The following is a 26,375-nucleotide window of genomic DNA, read 5'->3' as shown; positions in this document are numbered from 1 at the left end:
CTCTGTTAAAACCGAAAATATATATTGAGATGTAATAAAATCGACATCCATTAAGCGGAAATAGTGTGCAAATGGGAGCTCTGCTACGACATAGCGGAAGGATGGCTATATATATGGTTTACATACATCTTTAGCTTTTTAACCCTTCTAAAATGATTGTACACGAAAATCGAACGGTCACAATGCCGGAAATCAACTCTCTTGTGGGGAGGTCACGTTGATGCAGAACGATTCTGTTATGAATTTGGCAGTAGCCGGCCATTGTACATCTTATCGAGTAACTGTCGTGCATCAGGCCTCCGGAGAAGACCTTTGTTGTTCGGTACACCGGTCCCTAAACAAACCGGACATACGAGTTTCCCACGTCCTGTTTACAGCAACAGAGAATTACTTCTCGAAGAAAATGCATTAACCATACAGTGTTTTTAGTTCTACAACTGTATACTGGTTTTTTACACAATCCAAGTGGAACTTTTGCCTTCAAGGAAACGCTTAACCAGTTTGAAATATTGAAACAAAAAATAGTAAGCATGAAACAATCTTGGAGTATATGCTGAAACAGAATATGAGTATCAATGATGAGTGACATACCGTAACAGTTTGGACATTCCGTAAACTCGTACACATCCTTGGCCCGTTTTCTGTTAAGAGCTTTCCATTTTCCTGTACCACCACACATATCACCTGAATGAAAAGCAAATTAACGTCTCGCGGATGAAGGGGATACCATAAGTAACAGAAACACTAATTTCCATGAAAACCGAAACCCAAGTAGCATACAGTTCTAGCTGATTTTTTCAATGGCACGCTATCATTCACGAATTCTTTATGCTCCGATAAAACATCTACATCTGAACTCTCTAACATAAAACAGCTAATATATAACAGGTAGAAGCAAATCTGTTTCTCCTCTAACGAGCAAAAATATCAACTCGACATTGTTCAAAGAAAATTAAGAGCCAACACAAAGACCAAAGAATATAGGAACTCATAATTTCCAAAAGAATATAAGAACTCGTAGATAAACAAAGAAAATCACTATTTTAAACAGTTTGGAAACAAATTTGAACGTTGAAGTTGATTTTCTAGCTGAACCTCGGGACCAACATTATCTGCACATTCATCTGTACAAAAGAATTTTGGGGGCAGAAATCCTAGATGAAAAATTATACTTACAAAGCACAGCACCACTTCCCCCACAATTCCGGCAACCAGGTCTATCGCTTCCATCCAGTGCAAGTGCCTTTGGAGCAGAAGTGGTTGCAGAATTGCTTATCAAAGCAGCAGTTGAACATAGACATGTGAGACACAGTCGCCGAGAGATTGAGACTTGAGGTTCCTGTGGTCACTGAACCTTTGTAACTTTATCTTATTGATGAAAAAAATCATTGAGTATCAAATTTTACCATACAATATAGCTAATCTGATAAGAATGATAAATTTGTTTCAAAAGTTCCAATTGGCAACAGTAATCTACACAAGTTGATTTCTCAGAAAACTAATATATCAAGCAAAATTGAGGCCGTTTCGCAGTGGAGGAAATCATGGGAAAGACTGCCTTCAACAAAATACTAGAAACGTTAACTTAAAGTAGAACCATTAAGAGCATGAATTCAGTTCTAGCCGCACTTTGAAGCCATAAACAGTGGCCATAATTTCTTTGAATCATGCGTACCTTCAAAGTCAAATAAACTAGTGTAATCACTAATAATCAACTAGATACTTAAATCTAACGAAAGATCCTTACCTTCAATGGTTGAGATGAGTGTTCTGAGTCCCCCGGACTGCTGCTCTCATTCTCAAGATTCGCTCTTACATGAAACCCAACAGACTTTGAGTTGACTGCCAAGTTTTGGACATACAAATGAAAGTTAAAATCATTTCCCTTCACCAATTAGTGACAAAAGATTCAAAGACATCAATCTAATTTTCATAACAGTTGGGTGCTGCATTACGGAATGAGAGTTAAGAATCAAAATGTTCACTGGCTACAACTCCAAAAGCACAATTCGAGTACTCAGAAGTCTGAATCCATCTTGTCTTCCTTCTTTTATGAAAAGGCACATACTATCACCGGATATCGGGTTCTAGAGTTGAAAAGGATCTCCCACTGCATTCTGAGTGGAAGTAAAGATTATGATTTCATGATATTACCTTAATTTTTGTCACAGAAATTCAATTTCTCAAATCTTTAGTGCCAGAAAGGAAAACAAATCCCATGTAAAATCTCTTCACTCGGAAAATCGATACAAATAGCCAAGCAGTAAACCCCTACTCAGATTAAGACCAATTTCGAAACTTCTGAACAAAAAAACAACATAGAACAGAAAAACCCCATCATAACTTTACTTCATCAAAATTCTATGAACATCATGTAATTTGGTTTTCCTTGTTCTTTCAAATTTTCCTGTAATTAAGCTTATACACCCAAAAATGAATACGCAGGCATTAGAGACAAAGCAAAACCAAGTAGTTAGCAATTAAATTTGGTAAAGAAAAACCATGAGTTAAGTGACCGTTATGACAGTTAATAAAGCAGTTAATATACGCATAGCGAGAAACAAAGGAAGCAGGAACTCGTACATACTATGAAGAAAGAGATAAGGCAAAATAAAGAAAGCTACTTGGAATTACCATATGCATGGAAATTACGAGAAACTGGCAGCTTTCAACAAGTTCGTTAATGGGCACTCAAGTTTTAGAGAGAGAGAGAGAGAGAGAGAGAGAGCTTACAGTGGCATGGAGAGGAGGATTTTGAGAGGCGAAGTGGGATGGCTGAGAGATGAGAGGAAGAAGAAGAAGCCATCATCCTCTCTCTCTCTGTCTCTCTGGTGTGTCCATGTGTCATAGCAGGATACTCTTATTTATCATCTTCTTCTCCAGTGCGACTGGGTGGGACCCTACATCCACCTCTTTCAGTCGTCTTTCTATTTTGGTCCCTCCCTCCCTAGATATTATATTTCTCTCTTTTTCTCCGTTCTATCAAGTTTTACAAGATTTTTATTTCCATCTTTTATGTTCTTGAGGAGGTTAATTTACAAGATTCAATTTAATTCATCAGAATTTAGGAAACAAAATATCACTTAATAATCTAAATCTACATGCACCGTGCTCGATACAAGTTAACAAGCGACTGAATTGTTCAAATCGGCTAAACCAAACCAATTTGAGCAGTCAAATCTAGTTTTGTACGCTGAAAGAGTGTAATTTTAAACAAATGAAACCAAATGACAATTGGTTATGTTCGGGTTAGCCCTGTTTGAAAACCCCCAAACCAAGCCTATATTTCTTGCTCTCAAATTCTTCATCTTCAATGGTAAATGTATTTGATTTCACCTTCACCTCATTGTGAGGTTTTGAATTCATGTAAAGACTTTTTGTTGATATTTTTGTGGATTGAGTTCCATTTTGGTAATGTTTTAGGCCCCACTCCAGTTTTTGTCCACTTATTTTTATGTTTTCGGTTTAAATATTCTATTAAAAATACATTTGTGGCTTGATAAATGGTAAAATTGCTTTCAATTTCATTACAAAGTTACTCTTAATCATGAAGGAAAATATTTTTGTAAATTAAAAAAAATTTATTTTTCTCAAAAAAAAAAAAAAAAATTTATGGGCTCACCATCACGGTTTCTAGGCGATTTTGCAAATTTGTACAAGAGTCGTCGTAAAATCTACTTGCTTTCACCTTCACTACTCCGTGAGGTTTTGAAAATTTATGTAAGACTTTATTGATACTAATTTGGAAGGAGTCCCACTTAAGCAATGCTTTGGCCCCACTACAATTTGTATCAATTTATTTTTCAGTTTGCGGCTTAAATGTCCTATTAAAAATACATATGTGATTCAATAAATGGTAAAACCATTTTCAATTACCTTATAAAGTTACTCTTAATCCTAACGGAAAATAGTTTGTATAAATAAAAATTTCAAAAATAATGTTGGCTAACCATCACGGTTTCTAAGTGATTTTGCAAATTTGTACAAAAATCGTCATAAAATCTGTTTGATTTAACCTTCAACGCACCGTGAGGTTTTGAAAATTTACGTGAGACTTTTGTTGATATTCTTGTGGATGGAGTCCCACTTTAGCGTTTTGGATCCCACTACAATTTTTGTCAATTTGTTTGTCAGTTTGCTGCTTAAATATTATATTAAAAATACATTTGAAGCTGAATAAATGGTAAAACAGATTTTAATTGCCTTATAAAAGTACTCTTGATCATGATGGAAAATAGTTAGCTGATTTTGCAATTTGTACAAAAATCGTCGTAAAATATACTTGCTTATGTGAGGTTTTAAAAATTTATGTAAGACTTTTTGTTCATATTCTTGTGGATGTCCTGCTTCGGCAATGCTTTGGGCCCCACTACAACTTTTGTCATTTTATTTTCTAGTTTTCGGCTTAAATATTCTATTAAATATACATTTTTAGCTCAATAAATGGTAAAATCGTTTTCAATTGCCTTATATAGTTACTCTTGATCATGACGGAAAGTATTTTGCAAAAATAAAAAGTTTGCATTTTTCTCAAAAAAAAAAAAAATGTAGGTGTGTTACATCACGATTTCTAAGCTATTTTGCAAATTTGTACAACAATCGTCATAAAATCTATTTGATTTCACCTTAACTGCACCGTGAGGTTTTGAAAATTCATGTAAGACTTTTTGTTGATATTTTTGTGGATAGGGTCCCGTTTCGGCAATGTTTTAAGCCCCACTATAGTTTTTATCCACTTATTTTTAAGTTTTTGCTTAAATATTCTATTAAAGACATTTCCAACTCAATAAACAGTAAAACTGCTTTCAATTGCCTTATAAAGATACACTTATTCATGACAAAAAATATTTTGCAAAAATAAAAAATTTGCATTTTTCTCAAAAAAAAAAAAAAACATGGGCTAACCATCATGGTTTCTAGGCGATTTTGCAAATTTGTAAAAAAATCGCCGTAAAATCTGCTTTCTTTCACCTTCACCGCACCATGAGGTTTTAAAATTAATTTAAGATTTTTTGTTGATATTCTTGTGCATGGAGTCTCGTTTCGGTAATGTTTTAGGCTCTATTAAAATTTTTATCCATTATTTTGCAGTTTTGGCTTGAATATTATATCAAAAATGCATTTGTTGCTCAATGAATGATAAAACCACTTTCAATTGCCTTATAAAGTTACTTTTAATCATGAATGAAAATATTTTGTGAAAAAAAAAATTGCAATTTTCTTTAAAAAAAATTATAAAAAAAAAAAAACCATGGGCTATCCATCATGGTTTCTAGACCATCCGCCATCATCATAAAAATCTACTTGCTTTCACCTTCTCCACCCAATTTTAATTTTGGGACCTATTACAACTTTTGTTCATTTATTTTTCAGATTTCAGCTTTAATATTCTATTAAAACTACTATGTATACTATTTTCAACCTACTTGGACAAAGACTTTTAGATCCCAAATACTTCCCGCCAAAGGTTAAGCTTCCCATTTACTCCCTCATGTGTTTCATCTATTGACACTATATCATCTGCAAAGCGTAAGCCAAGGGATATCATCTTAAATATGTCTCGTTAATGCATTTACTTTCTACTCGTACTCCTTTCTTCTTGAGAATTCTCCAAAGAATTTATCTTGGGACCCCATCATACGCTTTTTCCATGTTTGTAATGATCATGTGTGAATCTTTTTGCATATTTCTATATCGTTCCATCAATCCCCATGTCTCTTGCTCCAGTCTATACCCAATTACTCTCTCCCAAAGCTTCATTATCTAATTCATTCACTCAATACTCTTAATAGTTTATGCAATTTGGTACAGTCGCCCTTATTATTGTAGATGGTATTCAATTGATTCTGAACTGAAACAACAAAATCAAACCGGTCACGAAGTTTGATTTGCTCGGATTAATCACGCTAGCGGCTTGAGTTCTAAACCAGAGCGATCCAAGCCGCCGCAATGTTATATTAGTTCGTTGTGCAGCTTATGAGTTGAAACAAAAGTGACAAACTGGGAGCTTAATAGGATCCCTTTCTCAAGTTTTGCCACCTGATTGAGGTCTCAATCAAAACAATCGAGGCCGTTGAGTTAAACAGATCCATGTGCAGTTAAAGGCCTAAACCGAACCACGACGAGCCCTAATCACAGCAAAAGGTCTTACGTGCACGATATGAATCATGGTTTGGAGGAGCAAAGAGATGCGCATCTTGCATTGTAACAGGAGAAAGAACAAACTACATAATTAACTTCAAAGACAAACTCTGAAATAAAAGCCAACTATACGGCTCATAAAACATTTTATCGTACACAGAAACTGCGCAACTGCAGCTAACTCCTCTCGTACAACAAATTCTTCATCCAAAATATATTGACCCCGCGAGGGAGAAAAAGAAAAACCAAGTCGTCTACAAATATCGACTTACCAATTCCTGATAGTTACACAGGAATCAAGATACAGTGCGCCCGTAACACAAACAAGCGAGATACAGATTCTTTGCCCATTTTTCCTGTTCATAAGAAGACCAGAATTTAGCGAGGATGTCAATAATCTACTATTATTATGTGACTAGAAAAGATAAATTTAAACCCAAATTGAACTATTATTTCATACCTTCACATGTGTGCTTGGAAATTGAGATGTACGCAACGTCTCCTGAGTTTCGTCACCAGGTTTGCGCTTCGGAACACTCAAGATAAGAGCTGCTTGGTCCCAAGTTGCAGCTGTTGATGTTATGCGGAAACCACCATCCCAACGTCTGTGGATGCCTTCACTCGGATAGAGAAAATCAAGTTCCACAACCTACAAAAACAAAATGGCAAAGTCACATGTTAGCTTTCATGAAATGCTACTGATCGCAATTAATACATGTATGAAGTTGCATATCTCTTTGCCATAACCAGGATCCACTTGTTTTAAACTCGGGTCAAAAAGTTGGATGCTCCATAAATGGCCTAAACCCCACAGCGAACAGAAGATACTGCTAATAAGACGGCCACAGGTCACCTGATCACTGAAGCCTGCATTGCGAGACATAACAACACCCCACCGGCTCCCAGCAGTTGCCATTGAGGTCACATGAAATCCTTCTCTCCACTTCTTATTTATCCACTTGAAGGGGAAAGAATCACTTACTTTGTAAGACTGTTGCGTATACTGAGTTCCTGCACCATTAGGGTTACAGTTGAATAATTTAGTGACTGAAAATGAATTAAATTGATGTGGATTTTCAAATTTGCAAGTACAAATGCTGTCTACTAATTTCAGATTACAAAATGACAAGATCCCCTTCATAAGAAGAAAACATGACTCGTTATCAATATTTAATAAAAAAAACCTCTGTCAAGAGACTCAAAACATGAATGTCCAATACAAATACAATAGTGTCAGATACAAACACAAATGCATCATGCAGCTTTATTAATTGACACAATTAAACTTCACAGATCATGCCCCAAATAATCACTAAAGCAGCATACCTTTGGACATCACCACAAGGGAACTTCCATTATTAGCACCGGCAATAGAACTAATGTAATAGTTCTTCTCCCATTGTTCCATGATCCATTCCTGTCCAATTGGAACAAGTCTGTCAATTTTTTGAGTATAATATCTTATATGAATATAAACACGCATGGAAATACAAATCCACCTTGTGCAAGAAGAAGGGGGAGAGCTCATAAACTTGGTTAGTAAAATTGGTTCCAGCGTCCATAATAAGTGCCCAGAGATTAGAACAAGATGACACACAACTTATAAGCAGACCATCTGCAATCCCTCTCTCCACATGCTGTGCCAACCTCGCATCAGCAACATTGTAATGATACCTAGTAATAAAAGATGAGCAAGCCATCAGGAAAAATGCAGTCAGGAATTCTCATTCTAATCATCCTTTCCACTCCAAGTTTCGATCAAAGATAACTTTGATCTGCAAGGAAACAATTAAACTCCACCATCTACTGACAGAGAGGAAAAAGGTACAACATTAGACAAAGGGTACAACATTGCAAAATGAGTTTCTACCTCTGTTTCATCGGCACCCGAGCATTGTAAACTGAAATCCATTGGGTGGCAGGTACTCCTAGCCGAACCTTCTTTCTTGGCTGCCCATCATCATCTTCCTCAATATTCAATCTACCCCGTTTCTGGCCAACCTGACTGATAATCTGAAAAAATTCATAGTAAATAAGTTTACAATCCCAACGGACAAACAAAAAGAAACTTTATATATTACAATGTAACTAAAGTTACCTTTTGAGCACCATCAGTTTTAATCGGCCTTATAGCAGGATTTGATCCAATCAAGCCCTCAAACAACGATATTAATTTCGAATAGTTAGGCTCTTCATCAAATTTCATGTTCACCACGACCTCAAGAAATTGTCTTAGAGGTGGGGGGCAGAAGCAGCACAGCATTTCAGGAGATGTTGCCATCTTCTTTTTGCAAACTAGGAAAGATTTGTTATCACCCTGAAACAGGAGCAAGTATAGTTCAGATAAAAAACACAATTAAAAGGAGTAAAGCAGACTCTAAACTTAATCCTATAATGTACCTGATAGCCCTGCCATGGTAACCTGCCTCGGTGGAGAAAAATAAGTGTATAAGCAAGAGATTCAAGATCATCTCTTCTGCTAGCAGTTCTTCCCAGATGAGCATGAACACTAGCATATCGCACAGTTCCTCTGGAAGTGGAACATAGAAAGGATTTAAGGCCAAAGATAAAAATTGTAGTGAATACTATTAGCCCAAAAAATGCAGATATTAGTGTACCTAAACATATCAGGACGTTGATCATAATCAACATGCCCCCCACTAGTGTCTTTCCACTTTGTCGCTGCAAAATCAGGTGATGAAGACATAAGAAATGGAAGTAAATGAAACAACGCGAGACAAGCCATGGATGAAATAAATTTACACACCTAATCCAAGGTCAACAAGAAACAACTTCTTCTCCTGAGCTGTAGATGGCTGACCAAGTAAAAAGTTTTCGGGCTTTACATCTCCATGCACATAGCTAATGTCAACAAGTCATGATTTGAAATTGCATTAGAAATCTACTAAGGAACTTGTTCTCTTTAAACTAAAGGATTGAAGAAAATTCATTCATAGTAAGCCAAAAAATTGGGAAAACAAACACCAGTAAGTGAATAAAATTGTCAGCAACTCATTCACATACCCTCGTGAGTGCATCTTCTCTAGAATTGATAAGGACTCAACAGCTATACAAGCCACCATTTCTGCAGACATTCTGTGCTCATTCAAACACAAACAACAAAATATAAGAATAAATCTTTCAAAAGCTGAAGTCAAAAGTTAGAAACACATGCACGTGCTCTTCCACGTAAAATCAAAATCAGTTAAGAACACATACCCACAGACTAAATCAAAAGCCATAAACCTTCACATAACTCAAGCTTTCTATTTCCCTAGCATCTTAAAGTTAACTTTAGGGTAATCCTTAAAATCGTGACTCAAAACAAAATGGTTCAGATTTGCCTCCATTCAGACCCCACAGAATACACAGAGAAAAAACATAAAACTGGAATTTTCGGCTGAATGAACGATATATTCAGCTTTTGCATCTAAAGATAACAGTATATGAACGGATAATCATAAAGAATAAGGTCTGGATAAAAGGGGATAATAATCTTAAATACTCACATTTGCCCTGAAGAATTCCATACATCCCATAAACTAGGCCCTAGCATGTCCATAACCTGCGTATATAGAAATAAGAAACGTATTTGGAACAAGGAAACAAGAAACTTCAACCAATTATTGGAAAGGGAATGATGCAAGAGATAAGACAGTACCATAACATAATAGTCTCCTTGCTTTCCTTTATAATGTACTTTCGGCACACCATGACTACCACCAAGCGTGCTGTTCAACAATAAGAAATGACAAATTAATTAGCAAAGGTGCAAGTGTCTCAATGTGCAATATACTGTAATGCACCTAACCACATCACCCTGAGAAATAACAATGGAAAAACTGTAAATCTAATAGGAAGAAAAGGACCCACTTGTAAACTTGCCACTCATATGGAGGACCATAAGTACAGCCTTTGCTGTTTCTGTGCTCAAATTTAAGTGCTACCTGATATAAAATTCAGAAATAAATCCATGAGGACAATTACTGATAAAATAATAAAGATTTTACAGTACAGCCTTCTTTCAACGTAAGAAAATTTGGAACTTACCTCAATAGCACCAGCACCACTTAAACGATCAACTCCACCCGTAACACGACGGCCAACAAACACTTGACCAAACCCACCTTTTCCCAGCTTCCTTTCTACCTTATAGAGTGGTGACCCTCCTACTTGAACCTGAAAAAGCAGAACAAATATCACCATATTACTAAACATAACAAAGTTGACACAAAATCTAATCCTTTTTATTATGAAATTTAAATTGTTACAATCAATCATTAAGTTACACCAATTTGAAGAATTCTTTTAAATACCACCAAATTAACCCAACTAGGTGCATGCACAAAGCATAGCAGACAAGTATTAAACTAAAGATACCCACTTTACTTGCAAAAACTTTCGAGTATGACTACCAGACTCGCAAGTGGTGTTACTAATTCATGTGTTAGATTTAGGGGTGAACACATGTTATAACACGAATAGATTTGTAACACACCGGTGATCCTCGCACTGAAAAAATCTTTCCTTTACTGGTCCCAAAAAGGGAACTAACTGATTAGGATCAAATTCTCACAAGAACGTCAAACTAAACACAATAAATGCTTCCAAAACCAAAGAATATAGTCCACTACCAATAAATTGAACAATCAAAGAACAACAATTAAAATAAAAAAAAAATAAAAAAAAAACAGAAAACGCAATCATCAGCAGCAATACCACCCAAGTTCCCAACTTAAAAGGAAAAACCACAACCGAATGCATCGAAATAGCAAGAAAAAATGGCTACCTTTTCAGGGAAAGGCGCAGTACTGCCCTCTTCCTCTTGCCCAGCAGCCTTATTAGCACTCAGGCCACCACTATCGTCGGCCATCACAGCTTTCTTATCTTCCTCGACTTTTTCCTCTCCCTTACTGCCTTCCGAATCAGAGTCTTTCACCGATATCACAATCACAGGGTCTTCCTCCGGCACCGGCACCGGCTCCTGCTTCTCCTCTTCTTTCAATTTCCTCACAGCCAACCTCGTCCTGGGCCTCACCACGGCCTCGGCGGCGGCTTCTCGGGCGACGGTGGCACGCGTCCTCCGCGACCGCGGCGGTGGGTCGGAGGGCTTGCTCGCTACCCTAGCACGGCCTCGGCGGACTCCTCTGCGAAGCTCCGGCATTGCTCAAACCCATAAAATGAATTCGTACGGTGCTTCAACGATTCGATCATTATATTAATCCCGCGAAGCTTCGGGAGTCTTGGGCATGGCTGGAATTTTGAAGAAATGGATCGGGTGGGAGTGGAATTGGAGGCAATCGGAGGTGAATTGGGTCGGGCTGGGGTCCGATTGGGGGGATTTGGGTTTGATTGTTTGGCGCGGGGGGGAAGATTTGGGGGTTAGGGTTTGGTAGAGAGGACGAAGAGGGGAGAGAGAGGCGCCGAGTCAAAGTGTTGGATGATGCGGGAAAACAAACCAAATGAGAAGGGGAGGGTTCTTCGGGTGTGGACCGCGTGGCAGCATTTGCTTCAGGACAAATTGGGACATTAGTCAAATTTGTGAGCTCAAAAGTACAAGATTTTTAACAAACGAAATTAACGAAAAGTCCAAAAAAAAAATTCATTTTAATGAAAAGTCATTTTTAAAGGTGGGAAATGTATAAATATGATTTTTCATTAAAAATAAACAGTATCAGAAGTGTTTTGTTAAAACTCCATTTTAACAAATGTTGGACGAATCAAGCAAGTTGTTGACATGCTCCAAACTTGTAAAATTTTGTAATTCAAGGTTTACCAAATGAGAGGAGAATTGAATTCGTAACCCATTAAAGCATCTCCAAAGGAGATGCCAAATTATCCACATAAGCTATTGTTTGGACCCAAAATATTATTTTAGGCCGAGCTCAAAAATATTATCAGCCCAATGGTGTTTATTTAGAATCTTATCATGGGCCGACCCTGTCGAGGTTTCAGCCGAGACCTTTTACGAGAAGGATTGATTTGGATAAAGGCGAAGGTTGAATCCTGATACCACAAGCGCTGAGAATCAGGGAATGAATTTGGTTCATTATAGAGCTTAGTTCAGAAACCCATTGGGACTAGGACTAGCCGAATCATAATTAGATTGGGATAAGAAGTTCTAGTCTGAGTACGTCTCTGGTTCGGTCAGGAGTAGGTTCATTCATATAAATAGAGGAGGAAGTGCATCATTCGAAGCCCCCTCCAATTCAACACACAAACTACCCTGCACAAATTCTCACTCTACGTGAAAACTCTCAACAACCTTGAGATTTATATTTTTTTTTTCCCGCCGACACATCTTCAGTTTGAATAAACAGTACTGTGAAGGCAACCAGCGACATCTTCAGTTTGGATAAACAGCACTGCTTCTTGGCCGACTGATTACCTATCCAGGTCAAGGTCTACAAGGATTTTTGAGTCCTTGTTGGTAAATGTCATCTTATTAGTCTTCTCGGCGAAGTGAGGTGTTATTAGGTTACTACATTTGGCACATTGAAAGCTGAATTTGATATTGAATTTCGCATAACTAGCAGCCTTGTCTTCAGGTTTTAAAACCCAAAGGCCGAGACGTGTTCCTTCTTCGGCCACAGTCGCAAGATTAAGAAGTCAACAGCACGCACGATGCGACATCAACATATTTTACTCCTCGGCCAAGCTCGGCCGACAAGTTGGCACACCCCGCACATAACCGAATGACGTAGTTAGCTTATTAATTACTCGGTCTACGCACCACGTAGGCTTGGTAGTTTTTAGGGTCAACAACTATAACAGTAAAAAAAGACAGTCTTCCAGCCGAAATGCCAAATTCTATGTGGCATGACATGGAATGACAACAAAGGGGCTTCTTGTCAAATTTGATAGCAACTTCAATTTTTATTTACTAATTATTGAATGTCTTTTATTAATATGTTAATGTCATTTATTATTTGATTGTTGAACGGTAGAGTTGGTTTAAAACACTACCTATTTCTTCTTTTTTAATCAGCAACCAAACAAGTGGTTCGAGAGTAGCCCTACTGGGCGAATGTTGTCTCAACGATGGCAAAAAATCCAGAAGGAGGTCAATAGATTTTCTGCATGTCTTGCCACTTTATATGAGCATAACCAAAGTAGCGCAACTCAGCAAGGCATGGTAAATCAAATATAGTGTTGATGTATTTTAATTATCTTTCAGTATTCTACAAGTAAGTGGAGTAAAAGTATTGCCATGAGAAAATTGTCAAATTTAAAGGTATTTAGGTTAAGTTGCTTACAATCTTTATAGTTGGGATTGTGCATTATAGTTAGACTTCTTATTTTATCATCATTGCTTGCAGATTAACCATGAAAATCTAAAGCATCAAGTGCAAGCAAATGGGTGGCAAGCATGGCTTTGAGTTCATCCCTAGCTAGCCTATAACTTTGATTGAAAACTTATGAATCTAAAACATTTTGATTTAAGGACATTAAATGTTGTCAATATGTATTTAGAAATCAAATTACATGTCATATTTTCATATTTTTTTATTTATAAATAGTATATGTTTTCCCATTTTATCTTCGTTGTTGTTTTAAAGAAAAAATAGTAAAAATTGTATGACAGATTACTCACATATGTGCAAATTGGATGGAATATATGCTCCTAAATTATTCAACAAATGTAGCAATATGACAATATGGCATGCGATAACACCATTATCACTTTGGAATGATGGGATGATTGTACGGTAACACCATTATCTCACCAACCTTTCTTCAACTCAAGTAATTGGAACTACGTAGCCTGGCCCATGCTTTAATGTTGAACATCTCAGTCCCAACCCAAAATGGCACACCCATAATTATGTACTCACTCCTCTAACTGTATCAACTATCCCATTCATAAATTTCATTTTTGGGTACAATGGGCAGGTGCAAAAAGACTAAGTTAGATGATTGAACATAATAAAAAATTGAAAATAATAAGAAATTGTTGTGATGGACACAAACCACTTTATAAAATAATCACTTAAGAAATATACGAATATCTAAAACAACACATCTTTGGGGCGCGTAGCGCCCGTGATGCAAAAATGCCTCTCGCACGCATGTTAGTGCATGCAGAGAGGCTAGTACATATTTAAAGTATAAGATAGAAATTAAGAAAGAAATAATAATTTAATTTGACATATCGGGTGGAGAACAAAACATGAAAATATGTCAAAATGCCACATAAGTTGTCAAATTTAAATTTTAAGTTCAAAATTTGACATTTCTTTTGAAGATAGTCTTAGATCATCTCCAAAAGAGATGCCAAAAATGTCACATAAATATATAACGATAACAAATGACATACCGTTTACTCCAATCAAGATGTCAAAGATGACATGGAAAATAAGACTAAGCTGACATGGATAAAAAGATGTGCCAAAAATGCCACATAAACATATAGCGGAAACAAAGGACATACCATTTACTCCAACCGAGATGTCAAAGATGACATAGAAAATAAGACTAAACTGACATGGACAAAGAGATGTCAAATTTGAAATGGCCTTTAAATTTGATTTTTTCTATTTCCAAAGGCATTCCACTTGCCAAGTCAGCCATCAAATTTAAATTTGACATTTTGAATTTGATGTTTCTTTTGGAGATACTCTTAGATGTAGAGAAGTGAAAGATTGATTTAATTCAAAGAAAGACCACGTCATGTTATCATGCGGCATCTAAAGAAGTATAATCACTTGATCCCTTTGAGTAATTCTCTAGCAGTGCTCGAATGATTCTTGCGTGTCTCAGATAATATGTTCATACTTTTGAACATACTTGTGTACAAAGTAGAGAGCCTTGTATAGGAAAACTGGACTATGAACATGTACGAAGCGAGTAAGATCAAAATTGAGCCATAATTAGCATAACAAATCGTAGCATGAGAGAGAGTGTGTATTTTGTACCTTCGGCCTGGAGGAAACACATGGTTCAACTTCTGCACCACGAAATTTCTCCCTATGAACATGAAGGTAGTGATTGCATCCCGAAGGAAGAGACATTTAGACGACAAGTCGTTTTTAATAGCCTTTTTTTTTTTTGTTAACATAACAAATGTGTAACTTTCTTACACGTACTTTCAATAAATGCCACAAATATTGAAAAAAGCTAGTCTTACAAATGTTGTAGTCTTCCATTTGTAAATTAGTGGTCTTCATAAATTCACAAGGAAAACTAAGTACTATTGGTAAGGATTTTTACCACCTGCAAAAGTAGGAATAAAAATACTAAAATACTTGCAAGATAACAAAGTTGTTGTAATATAGCAACTCAAGTAAGGTAGTTTTCCACAGATATTGAATAAATAATTTATGTAAATACCGAATCTTAATTAATTATTTGAAAACAAAGATTGAAAAATGTTGATTTTGAATTTAAAAATAATAAAAACGAATTTAATTAAAAACAATTAAAGAAATTAACTAGAGAACAATTTAAAGAAAATTAATTTGTAAAAGCTTAGGGTTCGCCGTCTGCTTAACAATCCTATGCAATTTTACCAATTACTTATGAATTTCCACACACATGCTTTGAAGGTTAGGTTTTCCTAATGCATATTTTCCTCGTGATGTGTGATGTTCAAATCAAATATAAACATGCAAGACTTATTAAGCTTTGTGAAAACCCTTTGAAAAACCATGCAACCCTTAAGAGCGTGATGTTCGCCTTAAGTGAACTTACAATTACTAATCACAAGAAGCCCCGCTCAATTTCAAGGTGATGTTCCAACAGAAAGTGCATCAAATTACTTATCTAAAAACCCTAATGGTCGTTTTAATCGCGGTGATTAATAATTCAAAGCAAGTATGCATCCATTCATAATCAAATTAATAAAATTTCATATTCATGCTAAGGCTCATGCCTTCGCCCTAACAAACGGAAATTAGTTATGAACTATAAAAACTAAAGAAAATATATTAACTAGAAAAAGGATTGAAAACACCTTGTAGAGGAAGTTCTCCAAAATAATGCATGCCTTCTTCCCCCTAATGGCTAAATAGCCTTATTTATTGTCACATCCCCGCCCGGGGCGGATCACTTCTCGGGCCCGCTCCACCACCGTAGCACGATATTGTCCGCTTTGGGCTTACCATTCCCTCACGATTTTGTTTTTGGGAACTCACGAGCATTTTCCCAGTGGGTCACTCATCATGGGATTGCTCTAGCCCTCTTCTCGCTTAACTTCGGAGTTCCTACGGAACCCGAAGCCAGTGAGCTCCCAAAAGGCCTCGTGCTAGGTAGGGATGAGAATATACAAATAAGGATCACTTCCCTGGGCGATGTGGGATGTCACAATCCACCCCCCTTAGGGGCCCGACGTCCTCGTCGGCACATTTCCGGCCATGAATTGGCTCTGATACCAATTTGTCACATCCCGGCCCGGGGCGGATCACTTCCCGGGCCCACTCCACCACCGTAGCATGATATTGTCCGCTTTGGGCTTACCATTCCCTCACAGTTTTGTTTTTGGGAACTCACGAGCAACTTCCCAATGGGTCACCCATCATGGGATTGCTCTAGCCTCCTTCTCGCTTAACTTCGGAGTTCCAACGGAACCCGAAGCCAGTGAGCTCCCAAAAGGCCTCGTGCTAGGTAGGGATGAGAATATACAAATAAGGATCACTTCCCTGGGCGATGTGGGATGTCACATTTATACTACTACAAAATAAAACCCTAAAGGGTCTTAGAATAAAACTAGGAAACATAATAAATAATAAAACAGAAAATAAAAGGTTTCCTATTTGAACTAAAATTCGGACTTCTCATAAAATTAGTCTTTTGACCAACCAAATCAACTCCGATTTAGTCCCAAAAGGTCTCTTTTGAAAGCTGAAGATGTCCCCTACAAATCCTCATGAGGAATCTTTCTCAAAATATGCCATCTTGACCTCCAAAATACCCAAAACGTCCATAAATGTTAATCTGGGAAAGCTGCGCACTGAGCCTTTATTTCATCACCACGACAAACGGCTTGGTAGAAAAATCTAGAATTTTGATACAATTATCTTGAAACACTAACGAACATCCTCCAATTGGAACCACTAAAAAATTCATCTGTTTGATCACTTTTTGCTCTAAAGGAAGTTGAATGTCATACATTGAAATTACATAATAAAGTACCAAAATAAATAATAAACTAATATTAAGATTAGCGTAAAATATATAGTATAATATGGACTCATCAACCATTTCTTCCTAAATTCACAAGGAAACCTACGTAGTATAAAATTAATCCCATAAGTGTAAACAAGTTAGTTTTATTAGTGGACTAGCCTTCATGTACACGCTCACACGTGTGCAAAAGATATTTTTTGAATCACGACGTGTTATGTGTAACATCTCACATCGTCCAGGGGAGTGGATTATGTAAGCCTTATATGTATATTCTCATTTCTACCTAGCACGAGGCTTTTTGGGAGCTCACTGGCTTCAAGTTCCATTGGAACTTCGAAGTTAAGTGAGTTCGCGCAAGAGCAATCCTAGGATGGGTGATCCAGTAGGAAGTTCTCATGTGAGTTCCCAGAAACAAAACCGTGAGGGCATGGTCGGGATCCAAAGCGAACAATACCGTGCTACGGTGGAGTCGAGCCTGGGATGTGGTGGGGACCCGGGCCGGGATGTGACACTACGTGTGACTTGGGATGTGACACTACATGTGACTTACACATTTTAAACGCATTTATATGCGTAAATTGACAAAAGGAAAGTCAAATATTTGAAGCAAATGAATAATCTTAGATTATGCTAGAAGAAATCCCTCATAAACCAATTAAAGCAGCTGAATCCACATAATAAAATCGGTCTCTATTGAATTTATATTAAGAATAGAGAAAATAAGATTTAATGAACAACTGATTGAATCACATTATTGCTAGCTCATTATGAAGCTAAGCCCACCACCTCCCATTTAGTGTAGATAATATTGTTTGTTAAAAAAAAAAAACAATTATTTGATAACTAATTTAATCACATTATTATCTGCGTGCGAAAGACCTTTTTTATAATCGGCATTACACGCCTCTTAATATGTTTTGAATGTATTTAAAAATAGATAAAATAATATTTAATGAGCAACTGATTGAATCACATTATTGCTAGCTTATTGTGAGATACTGATTATTGAAAGAAAAAAAACTGTACAAAAAAATCAAATATTAAAAAAATATTGTTAAAATGACGAAAATACTTCTGCCATGTTTGGTGCATTATTTTGGATTGTTTTTAAAAAATTTTGTTTGAGAGGCATTTTTATACTTTTTTTTTTTTTAAATACTGTTCATCGGACACTTAACTTTATATATAAAGATTATCGGGTCTAAAGGCAATCCCACTTTGTGAAGCCAATTCGACTACGCATATAAAATTCTGTGACCATCTGATCATTTTTCTCTCTCTCTTATTCATCCCATATTTCCATTTAAAAAAGTAGTAAAGAGTAGAAGTGGGGATCTAAGCTCATTTGCTCTCCCTATTGGCCGAGCCGGCTAACCTCCTTCGCAGCAAAATCATTGATCTGTTTTGGTACAAAAATGATTCTTTGAGACGTCTTAAAATTTATATTTTGTGATTCAACTTTGTCCCATTCAATTCTTTAAAAAAAAAAAAACAAAAACAAAAACCATTTTGAGAAATATTGTCCCCCACAACACAGTTCGACTTTCTCATGTCACATGCTTATTATATTGTCCCAGAATACATCAGATGAAGTGTGAGTCCATCCCAGCGCTCGTAGTTTTAATATTCACGTTCAAGAGAAATTTTTTATTGTGGCTGAAATACGGGTGGTATATTATGTGTTTTTATATAAACGATGAGAAATTTTATTTTTTAAGTTATTAATTTGTTGACACACATATTTGATCATTTGTATTATGACATATGATATACCATCACGTATACCGGTTACACTGAAAATTATCTCTACGTTCACGAGTGCAATAGCAAAACTTTTCGCCATGGTTAAGTAGGACAAGGATTGTCTGCCTTCCCACTTCCGGTGCCCTCATGTGCCCTCTTATTTTGTGTGGTCACGGTTAAGCCACGTCAACATTTTATATAATTTTTTTATAGAGATAATAAGACAAAAATAAATAGTAATTAAAATATTGACGTGGCTTAATCGTGACCACACAAACAGAATGAAGAATACCGGACAGGCAGATTGGCAAATAATACAAAGATGCAAAAGTTATGCGCGTTAACAAATAATACGGAGACGCAAAAGTTTACGCGAATAATAAGGAGCAAAAGTCTTGACGAATAATAAGGAGCAAAAGTTTTGACTTGGTAGTGTAGGACCTCCCCGTGCTTTAGTCTCGATTGGCAGAGTCTGTCTTTCTCTTTCATTCTTCACTCCTTATATATATAAAACCAACATCTCTTACCTTTAACCATTCTCCTTATCAACTATATCTGCCTCCCTTTTATATTTCTCCATCTCTATCTACCCTTCTGCAGAATAAAATGAATTCTGTTGTTAATACCGCCTTTGATCACTACATAAAGCCTTTTCTCCTTGCACTTATTGCAAAGACAATCCAACTCCTCAAACTTCTCATAATTAGTCTCGCTAGTCACGATTGCAATTCCAATCCTGACTTAGAAGCCGCAATGCAACAAATTCCAAATAGGAGGACTAACTATAAGTACCTCGCAAACAACAACTTAGATTGGGCAAATATAATCGCCGTGTTTTGCTTGACAGCAGCAATTGGACTAGCACTTCTCCCTTTCCAAATTCCCTCCCACCAGGTTCCTCACACTGCAATCTTTTACTTTCTTGGACTATCAATTTTACTTGCCTTCACTTGTATTTTGGTAAGCAAATTTATTCACGTCGGCTACTGTCCCGCTGGAATATCAATCCCCCACATTTTCCATCATTTTGGCCTCTTCTTTGGAGTCACAACCTTCTTCATATCCATCACCATCCCATTTCCTTTGTGGTTCAAATGCACTGCCTATTCTATCTACGCCGTCGCCTTCCTCCTTGTACTTCTCTGCAATCTTCACTTCAATAAATATTACAAACCTCATGGTTTTAAGTACCCTACCCCAAACAATTCAATTTCTAAAACCGCCATTGACCCTGTGGAAGAATCATGCCAAGGCGGTACTAGTACCATTGATGATCAAGGATGCACTAATAGTATTGTGTGATGTGAAAGAACTCTCATGGGACAAGAAGAGACGCAGAACCACATGGAAGCCAAGATAGAGTTAGGCCCATTCTTATTTTTCATATTATATGTTAAGAGAATTGTTATTGGCACTCAAAAAATCTTATTTTACACTCTAAACTTTCTATATTTGGAAAGAAAAATACACTTTGTGAGAAGTGTAGAATGAGATTTTTGAAGTATCAATAACATTTTCTATATGCTAATCTTGTTCGTAAAAGAGCAGGCAGATTGTCTGGCGGCACAAAGTTTGATGATTATGTCAGCAAAGGTGTCGAAACGTGCTAACGCCACGCCACTAACCTTTGTTTGTATTTTTCCTCTTTTTTACCATATAAAAAAATTTCATGCCAATAAAAAATCTCCAATATTTCTCCAATTAATTATATTGTTATATTTTGTCTAGCTTCTTTCAATTTCCTCACAGCCAATCTTGTCCTGGGCCTCACCACGGCGGAGGCGGAGGCTTCTCGGGCGACGGTGGCACGCGTCCTCCGCGACTGTGGCGGTGGGTCGGAGGGCTTGCTCGCTACCCTAGCACGGCCTCGGCGGACTCCTCTGCGAAGCTTCGGCATTGCTCAAACCCATAAAATGAATTCGTACAGTGCTTCAACGATTCGATCATTATATTAATCCCGCGAAGCTTCGGGAGTATTGGGCATGGCTGGAATTTTGAAGAAATGGGTCGGGTGGGAGTGGAATTGGAGGCAATCGGAGGTGAATTGGGTCGGGCCGGGGTCTGATTGGGGGATTTGGGTTTGATTGATCGGCCGGGTGGGAGATGGAATTTGGGGGTTAGGGTTTGGTAGAGAGGACGAAGAGGGGAGAGATAGGCGCCGAGTCAAAGCGTTCGAGGATACGGGAAAACAAACGAAATGAGAAAGGGAGGGCTTTCGGGCGTGGACCGCGTGGCTGCTTTTGCTTATGACAAATTGGGACATTCGTCAAATTTGTGAGCTAAAAAATACTACATTTTTTGACAAATGTTGGCCAAAACAAACAAATCGTTGACACAACCCATACTCGTAAAACGAAATGGTATGGGATGAGAAATTGAATTCGTAATGCGGTAGATATAGAGCAAGTGTCTTATCCACAAAGGTAGATGAAGAGATGTGAAAGATGTCAATGTAAAACGACGTTTTGTCATGCTGCGTCTATAGTTATGTAAATAAATTTAGAAAACTAACATTTTATCAACACATCAAAAACCTTAACCCTTTTATCTTTAAAGTTCAGAAGTATAATCGCTTGATGTCCCTTTGAGTAATTCTCTAGCAGTGCTCAAACACTTCTTGCGTGTCTTAAATAATACGTTCATACTTCAGATGTACGTATGTAAAAAGTTGAGGATCTTGTGTGGAAAATCTGCACTAGAATCAAAAGTGCGCTATGATTAGCATAACAAATCAAAAAATAGAATAGAAAGTGTTTTTGATGTTTTGAGCCGGAGAAAACACATGGTTCAACTTTTGGCCACAAAATTTCTACTACGAACGCGAAGGTAGTGAGTGCATGCTTGAGCCTCCTCGAATGGTCCAAATTCCAAAAAAAATCAAACTAGAGTAAGTCATATTTTTCCGCTTCATGAAAATTTGAAATTTTTTCCTCAAAGATAAGTTCGTAAATTTGAATATTTGCAACAAGAAGAAAATACTACCGGGAGCTCACAATGGGCTCGCACGAGTAAGTAAACCAAATAAAAATCTAAGCCCAACCAAAGTATAACAAAGATAAGCCCAAACAAGCAAATCCATAGGAAACTAAGCTTGAGACCAGACAAGCAATTAACATGCAAGTGCAAATTTTCACAACGATTTTCGGAATGAGTGCTACTATTTAGACTACGAGAATTGATAAGAGCATTAGAATGTCAAAACGTCCAACTCAGTTTTGACAATAAAAACTGTTATAAAGTTTTTCAATCTAAATCAAATATAATGTGGCATGATACGAATTGGCATCCTTGCTACCAAAATTGATAGCAATTTCAAATCTTTTTTAATTGATTATTAAATGTTTTTTTTTTGAAACATTTATTATAATATTAACGTGCTGACTCATGTTTTTTACACAATGTATTATAATATTGGCACGAAAATTAACGTTAAACTCTGAAGTGACAATTAATTCACAAATAATCTCACTTTGAGAGAGACTCTCTAGCATTTCTCTTTAGACTACATTTTTTTTTAAAACAAAATACTGAGGGGGAGGGAGGTGGGTTTAGTCTCACAATAGGTTAACATAATGTGGTTGAAATTCACCTTTGGCGAGAATCGAACCTAAGACCCATAACTTACAAGCGAAGAAGAATACAATTAGACTGTAGTACTAAATGACTTTATATTACATTTATTAATTAAAAGTAGTAGTCAACAAGTTTGTCAATACAACACAAATAGCATTATGTTAATTTTTTGGTAAATACCCCAAAATGGGACAATTTCTTAACTTTGGGACAAAAATAGGAAAAACCGGTCACGCACAAGTTATGTACACCACTCACAACACCAAAATTACTAAAATACCCACATGAAGTACTAAAAATTAGAAGCCTATTGCATCACTTTTCTCATTTGGAAGAGAGGGATGTCGAGAGAGCTCTATGAGCTCTGGGTTTCTGGGTTGAACTCAGATCTTTGAGCTTCGTTTTTACTTTGCGTAAAGTAATGATTTAAATGTTATTCATGCACTTGTCAAACAACATGAGATTTTAAATGCAAGTTCCTACCTAAAGTTCATGAACAATAGTAAGTAGATGTAAATAAAAAAAGAGTGATGAAAACATTAAGTACTCGTAGCAAAATACAAAACAACTTAAATGTCAAAATATAAAACCTGCATCACAATATGTACATTATTCACAATACCCATAAAGTCTATATGTCACTGTTTCTTTTGAAAAGAAAGTTTACATATTGACATCAATGCTGCAATTTCCACCCATTTGTTCATGATTGATGCTTCAAAATTTCATTGCCAATCTACAAATGATAGTGAGAAAATTAAAAATCAAATAAAAAGAGTTAATTAATAAGTAAGAAATGCATACTGAAAGGTTATCGTTAATAAAACAAGAGGAGAGATATACCCTAAATCTTATACCTGGCTCTGGCTGTAATTGCTAGTGATGAATGCTTTGGAGTAGTAAAATTAATGTTAAGATCATTAAATTGTAGTAGGAATAATGCAAGGCAAATTGACAACTGACGATATCAAAGGTGGCTTCGTAGGCTAGGGGATCTCGTAACATCATACAAGATCCGCGGGAAATGCAATTTTATTACGACGCTTGTGATCATTGTAACTGATGTGACAATCTTCTATCAAGCTAGCCTTGAGCTGTGTCGATTCAAACATAATACCCAATGTAAAAAAAATTCACACTCACAACAATTCTGTAATCTTTTATTGTAAAAAAATGTGTATACCAAATAAAAAAATAAAAATTGTCATAAATTAAAAATGAGCTTATTATTCTCTACGAGATTGTCTTAGATTTTAACCAGAATAGAAGGTGGATAAAGATAGAATGATGGTGGGGTTTGATTTTTAGACCTGGATTGTCTGCCCTCCCCCATCTCATACCCTTTACATCCCATTCTATTTATGTGGTCACGGTTAAGCCACGTTAACATTTTATATTGATTTTTTTATAGAAATAATAAGACAAAAAACAATGAGAATATAAAATGTTGACGTGGCTTAACCGTAACCACATAAATAAAAGGGGATGCGAAGGGTATGGGATGGGGAGGGCAGACAATCCAGGTCCTTGATTTTTAGTGTGGGTTGTAGATAAATTTTAGTTTTATGGTTAATTTCATCTTGTATATGATGATATTTATGCAATAAAATAAATAAAAAACAACTTATTTAAAGTTTAAATTGAGTTCTAATAAAATTTATATGGATTCAAATAAAAAATTTTAAGCCATAATTAACCTAACAAATCAGAAAGTGAGGTAAGAGAGTGTTTTTTGTATCTTGGTTTTGTATCTTGGGCCGGAAGAAACGTGTGGCTCCACCTCAGCGCCACGAAATTTCTCCCCATGAACATGAAGGTAGTGATTGCACCCGGAGTCAGTGAGACAACATGTATATGTTTGATTCAAAGTAGTCAATAAGTTTGTCAACGTATCCAGTACAAATTGGTCATCGAACAAAAAAATCATTACACAGTGGTCCACATGATTTGATTGTAAAAAGAAATAAAAATAAAAATACAATACAAAGTGGTTATTCGACCTAATAAAACAAATACAAAGTGGTCCACATGACTAGATTGTGAAAAAAAATTTAAAAAAAATATACAATGCAAAGTGATCTTTCGACCCAAAACAAACAAAACAAAGTGGTCCACATGCTTTGATAGTAAATAAAATATAAAAAAAATACAACATTAAGCGGTCCACATGATTTGATAGTAAATAAAATATTAAAAAATACAACATTAAGTAGTCCACATGATTTGATTGTAAAAAACTTACAAAAAATACGATGGAAAGTTGTCATTCGACCTAAAAAACACCCATCAGTATCCTTTTCGGATCTTTTGGTAAGAATTTTAAAAATTCATAAATCATGTTCATTTATTGTATATCATAAAGTTAGTTTTTATCAACTATTATTTATAATTATTTTTAAATAAAAATATTTAAAATAATTTCTAACCTCATAATGTTCGATAAATTAAGATAATAATTTCAAACCTTATCTCACTTACTTGCCTACCTTTGTATATATGTAGAAAGTAAAAAGGTTGTGGAAAAATAAGTCACTTGACAACTTGATTGATGTATATCCTTCATTTTTCAAGAGAGATGTGTTATCCACACATCCTATTTTATTTCTTATATATCCTTAATAATTTATGTCCGTTGATCTTCTTCAATTCATCCAATCTGACGGTAGAAAATTAAAAAAGTGTGTGAGAAGTAAAATGAGGTATGTGAATATCACATCCTATTTTTCAAATCACAAAGTAAATAGACTAAAACGATGGCTTGACGGAACACGGCCGCACACCCTTTTGTTGTCAACGTGACTGAAACGAAAGAGTGGCGCCTCAGCCATTGCTTTGTATTGAAAGTGGTGCTCCTCGTCATGCTTGCCGTGGGAGGGGATGATTACAAACCTAATTAGACATAAGGACAAGGGACCTACGGAGATATTTATAAAATTAAACCTAATTAGACAGAAGGATAAGGGAACCTAAGTATAATTTCTTCCTAAATTCACAAGGAAAACTAAGTAGGTTTGGAATAGTTTACTCCCTGTCCTTAATTCTTGTTTAAAGTCTGTCAATCTGGATATGCCATTATAGCTAAACATAGTATCCCACCGAATTCTAGGGCATAAAACCAATCCCACCATAAGTTATATACATGCTTCTTTTTTTTTCCCAATAAATGTACCAGTGGTGCATAGAATCTTTCTTTTTAAGGTAAATTACACTTTACCATCTCAGGTTTGCGGTCTATTGTAACCTCAACATCTTCAAAAAATTTCACTTTCATACCTCACGTACTATTTTATTTCAATATAATACATCCGTTACATTTTTCATCTATTGGTATGTTAAGAGTTGAATTGGCTGCCACATTTGTGCCACATGGCTACCAAATTTTTGCCACGTGGCAAAAAATATATAGGGTTAATCCCAGTTTACTACCTTGAAGTTTCTTGGTTTTCAACATTTAATACATAAAGTTTTTTTCATCCCAGTGTGGTACATAAAGTCATAATTTTGGAACACTTTCATACATTCATTAAGTTTGCGGTTAAATCAGCCGTTAAACTGATAACGTAGTGCTCACGTGAACAGTAACTAAACGCTACGTGTCATAGGGGCCCACATAAATATTAAAAAAAAAAAAAAAAAGTTCCTGGGCTCAACCCCGACCCCCTCATTCCTTTCTCTCTGCACACCCACCCCTCAACCCCCAATCCCCTCCCTCCCTTCTCTCTTCTGCGACAAACCACGACCCAAAAAAAATCTCTTCCCTTCTCTGTACCAAATTCAAACAATGACGGAAGGTC

General features: G+C 36.3%; 2 protein-coding genes across 2 annotated transcripts; both read right to left on the bottom strand.

The window, feature by feature from the left end:
• Position 1: 1 nt before the first annotated feature.
• LOC137742631 (protein PHOTOSYSTEM I ASSEMBLY 2, chloroplastic) lies at positions 2–2,888 on the bottom strand. Its single transcript, XM_068482545.2, has 5 exons — positions 2,734–2,888; positions 1,748–1,842; positions 1,177–1,339; positions 592–684; positions 2–367 (listed from the first exon to the last, which is right to left on the bottom strand). The coding sequence occupies exons 1-5, from the start codon at positions 2,846–2,848 to the stop codon at positions 237–239; spliced, it is 597 nt and encodes a 198-aa protein (XP_068338646.1). The 5' UTR covers positions 2,849–2,888; the 3' UTR covers positions 2–236.
• A 3,344-nt stretch (positions 2,889–6,232) lies between these two features.
• LOC137742084 (casein kinase 1-like protein HD16) lies at positions 6,233–11,698 on the bottom strand. The gene is made up of 16 exons (XM_068481829.2): positions 10,931–11,698; positions 10,192–10,320; positions 10,015–10,088; positions 9,803–9,872; positions 9,651–9,706; positions 9,166–9,237; positions 8,909–9,003; positions 8,760–8,823; positions 8,542–8,671; positions 8,240–8,458; positions 8,012–8,154; positions 7,641–7,815; positions 7,468–7,558; positions 6,995–7,152; positions 6,602–6,790; positions 6,233–6,497 (listed from the first exon to the last, which is right to left on the bottom strand). The coding sequence occupies exons 1-16, from the start codon at positions 11,303–11,305 to the stop codon at positions 6,438–6,440; spliced, it is 2,100 nt and encodes a 699-aa protein (XP_068337930.1). The 5' UTR covers positions 11,306–11,698; the 3' UTR covers positions 6,233–6,437.
• Between the last annotated feature and the right edge of the window lie 14,677 nt (positions 11,699–26,375).

The sequence above is a fragment of the Pyrus communis genome, chromosome 11, assembly GCF_041283825.1.
Source record: "Pyrus communis isolate YQ-2024b chromosome 11, ASM4128382v1, whole genome shotgun sequence".
Taxonomy (NCBI): Eukaryota; Viridiplantae; Streptophyta; class Magnoliopsida; order Rosales; family Rosaceae; genus Pyrus; species Pyrus communis.
The sequence above is the reverse complement of the archived record's forward strand: the minus strand, read 5'-3'. Positions and strand labels throughout refer to the sequence as shown.

Excerpts from the sequence above, each read along its gene's own strand:
- LOC137742631 (XM_068482545.2), bottom strand. The coding sequence starts at position 2,848 with ATGACACATGGACACACCAGAGAGACAGAGAGAGAGAGGATGATGGCT. Across the intron at positions 1,340-1,747 it reads ACTCATCTCAACCATTGAAG|GAACCTCAAGTCTCAATCTC; the intron begins GTAAGGATCTTT and ends CAGTGACCACAG. Across the intron at positions 685-1,176 it reads GGGAAGTGGTGCTGTGCTTT|GTGATATGTGTGGTGGTACA; the intron begins GTAAGTATAATT and ends CTTTTCATTCAG.
- LOC137742084 (XM_068481829.2), bottom strand. The coding sequence starts at position 11,305 with ATGCCGGAGCTTCGCAGAGGAGTCCGCCGAGGCCGTGCTAGGGTAGCG. Across the intron at positions 10,089-10,191 it reads GTGGTGCTGGTGCTATTGAG|GTAGCACTTAAATTTGAGCA; the intron begins GTAAGTTCCAAA and ends ATTTTATATCAG. Across the intron at positions 9,004-9,165 it reads GAGAAGATGCACTCACGAGG|CTATGTGCATGGAGATGTAA; the intron begins GTATGTGAATGA and ends TGTTGACATTAG.